This window comes from Prunus dulcis, unplaced genomic scaffold, assembly GCF_902201215.1.
Source record: "Prunus dulcis unplaced genomic scaffold, ALMONDv2, whole genome shotgun sequence".
Taxonomy (NCBI): domain Eukaryota; kingdom Viridiplantae; phylum Streptophyta; class Magnoliopsida; order Rosales; family Rosaceae; genus Prunus; species Prunus dulcis.
The window spans coordinates 7,697-10,593 of NW_023010537.1; the positions used below are offsets into that span (position 1 = coordinate 7,697).

The following is a 2,897-nucleotide window of genomic DNA, read 5'->3' on the forward strand; positions in this document are numbered from 1 at the left end:
ACCTGCCTCTTTCGACTTCGTCTTTCCCTGAGCCTTTCTTTCGGGATTTCCCATCGTTTCCTTCGAACTCTCTCCATTTTTCCTCTCTCTGCTCCCCTTCTTTCGAATTTTGAAATGTCTTCCCCAAGGTCCCGTGCCCCATCCTCTTCGGCCTCAATTCCTCCTGATTACATCACTGGGAGCGGGATTGATGCCCACGCGATAGAAGTTAGGAGCAAACTTCATCCTTTCGCCCAAAAGAATCTGGATGAGAACGTTCTTCACTTGTTTGAGAATACCCTGGTGCTGGGGCCTCACTGGTTTGGCCCTGTTCCGACTGAGGTGGCAGAACTGCTAAGAAAAGATGCTGAGGCCCCTTTGTGTTTTGAGAGCACTTCTGCCCTAGCTTCTCATTCTTGGGTTAGTAAGCATTTGAGCCGATCCTTCCCATCCAGCGAGGTGAGGAACAGTCCAGTCAAATGGGCAGACTGGATTGACAGACTTCTCCCGAGATATGGGGGTCACTGGAGGAGAGCTGGGATCTATGATGCCATTCTTCTGTCCAAGCAATCGATCAACAGGGATGAGAACCTGCTTGCTGCTGCTTTGTGCTTCTGGAATTCTGCCAGTAACACATTTGATTTCCGTGTGGGTCCCATGGCTCCTACTTTGCTGGATATGGCTCAGATTTTTGGGTTTAGGCCCCATGGCAGACCTGTTGATGCTGTTGGAGATTATCACAGGCGAAAGAATCAGGAGAAAGTGGCTATTCCTTTTACTATCTCTCCAGCCACGATCAACCAGAACTGCTCCTTTTCCAATTATTTGAAGAGGTTCAGTACTGAGAAGGACAAGGACCAGCAACATATGTTGTTCCTTCTGTATTGGCTGAACCGTTTTGTCTTCCCCAATCGGTCTTCAGCAGTTCTGCTTGAGTACAGGCATCTGGCAGAAGCGCTTCATAATCACACTGATGTGGGGCTTGGGCCAACAGTTCTGGCTCATCTTTTCAAGAATCTATATACTGCCACCCTTGAGAATCCATTGAACCTGTCTGCTCCTGGTGCATTCTGGATGATCCAGATCTGGCTGCAGGTATATTTCCCTGAGTTAAGATTTCCAGACATAGTTCTGCCTGAAGACCAAGTTCTGGCCCTTCCCTTGATATCGGCAGAAGTGCCCAAGCGCTCTCTTGAGGAATATTTGATGTTCTTCAGGCATTGCACCAAGAGGTCGGCTGCTCAGTGGCAAGTGGTGATCAGAAGGACCTATCCTTGGTTCCAGGCTGGATTTCGGCTTTTCGAGAAGGAGCCAGAAGACGAGGCTGCCAGAACAGACTTCAGGAAGAAATTTCTGAGTATCACTCTGCCCAGAGATCTGCCCCATGGTGGGGGCAAACCTCCAAATTATCATCTGGGGGCAGAAGTCTACCATCCCAACTTCTGTGCAAGGCAGCTTGGCTGCCCTCAGCTTATTCCGCTGAAATCATACCGGAGCTGTAACCGGGCCTCTTCCTGGAGAGATGCAGATGATCTGGAGGTGCACAAGGATGCTCGGTGTGCAGTGAATAAGATCAACAATAGCACGGATGCCCTCTATCCCTCGTGGGAGCCAAATTCCTGCAGTTCCGCCTGATTTTGACGCCTGGTGGTATGCCAGATTTCAAAATCTGCCTGCCTCTGTCACTGCCCTGAAGGTGCTCTTTGATGGCTGGGAGAACTGGCTAGTTTTTGCGGATGGGGAGGCTAGGGCGCATATGATCCAGACCATCAAGGATATCAACGCACAGACTATAGAAGGTAGGCATCTGATTCTGTCTGCTTGTTTGCTTTGTCTTGATAGCTGACTTTTGACATATATTCCGCCCGTTATTAGATCCCTCTCTGACAAAGAACGTGGGTGGACAGTCTGTCCAGGCCGGAGAAGTGATTGGTAAGCTTTCTTCCCTTTGATTTTCTCCTGTCTTTTCCTGTTGGATTGGCTTCTAATTTTTACCTGTTTGGTGCAGTCTCTTCCGTCATTGCCGCCGGGGATTTGGAGCTCCCTTCCGCTGATGAGGAGGATGATATTGGGGCAGAGCAGACCCCTGTCGAGGCTGTTCCTTCTGGTAGAAAGAAGAGGAAAGGGGCTGGTATTCCTGGTGAGTTTGGAACATTCCAACTGTTCTTTCTGAATTTATTCTGCTTTCTCTTTTCTGATCTTTTGCTTTTGTTCTGTCCAGCTGGGAGTCCTTCTCCTCCTCCTACTAAGCTAAAAAAGCTTAAGAAGAAGGGTGAAGTGGAGTACTTTGCCGCAGAAGAGGCCGCAGCAATCCCGGTCAGTCCTTCTGGGACGGATGACGAGCTGCGAGAAGCTTTTGAGGAGGTGGAGCAGGAAAAAGAGCTGCAGGAGCTGGAGGAGGTGTCCCAAAAGAAGGTGGCTGGGGCGGAAGATGATGTGAGTTTTAGTCTGTGACTTGCGTCAGTTTCTTTTTCGCTTTATTGCTTCTGTTCTGACCCCCTTTTTGTAGGATGAGATTCCTGCTGAGGTGATAGCGGAAAGCATTGCCTTGGCGCAGAAGCAACAAAAAGGCCCGAGTGCTGAGCTGACTAGCTCAGAACTGGCTCTTTTTGAGGATGCTGAGGCAGAACATTCTACTGCCGTTCCAGAGGCCGAGGATCGGATGGAGCCATCTGCATCAGACCCCGTGGATCAGGCAGAATTAACCGTTGTGGTCCCGGAGGCTGAGGTGGGGACAACTGCAGCTGTTCCTGTGGTTGTGGTAATTTTCCTTCTCAACTTGTTCATGTTTTCGTGCTGTTCTGTCTGTTCTCCCTTTTCTAACAGTTGCAGTCTTTTCCAGGTGGAAGTGCCTAAAGCCACTGGTGCCCTGGCCGCGGTGTCCAGCCCCCTGAAGCCTCCCATTGTTGCTGTAAGTT

The 2,897-nt window shown here is 49.9% G+C and overlaps 1 protein-coding gene across 1 annotated transcript; it reads left to right on the forward strand.

Moving 5' to 3' along the window:
* Nucleotides 1–114: 114 nt before the first annotated feature.
* On the forward strand, nt 115–2,890 carry LOC117613720 (the record flags this gene model as incomplete). The annotated part of the gene is made up of 6 exons (XM_034342294.1): nt 115–1,535; nt 1,639–1,778; nt 1,988–2,119; nt 2,201–2,415; nt 2,489–2,740; nt 2,822–2,890. Coding segments are annotated over exons 1-6 (2,229 nt in total), but the record flags the coding sequence as incomplete, so codon positions are not given.
* Between the last annotated feature and the right edge of the window lie 7 nt (nt 2,891–2,897).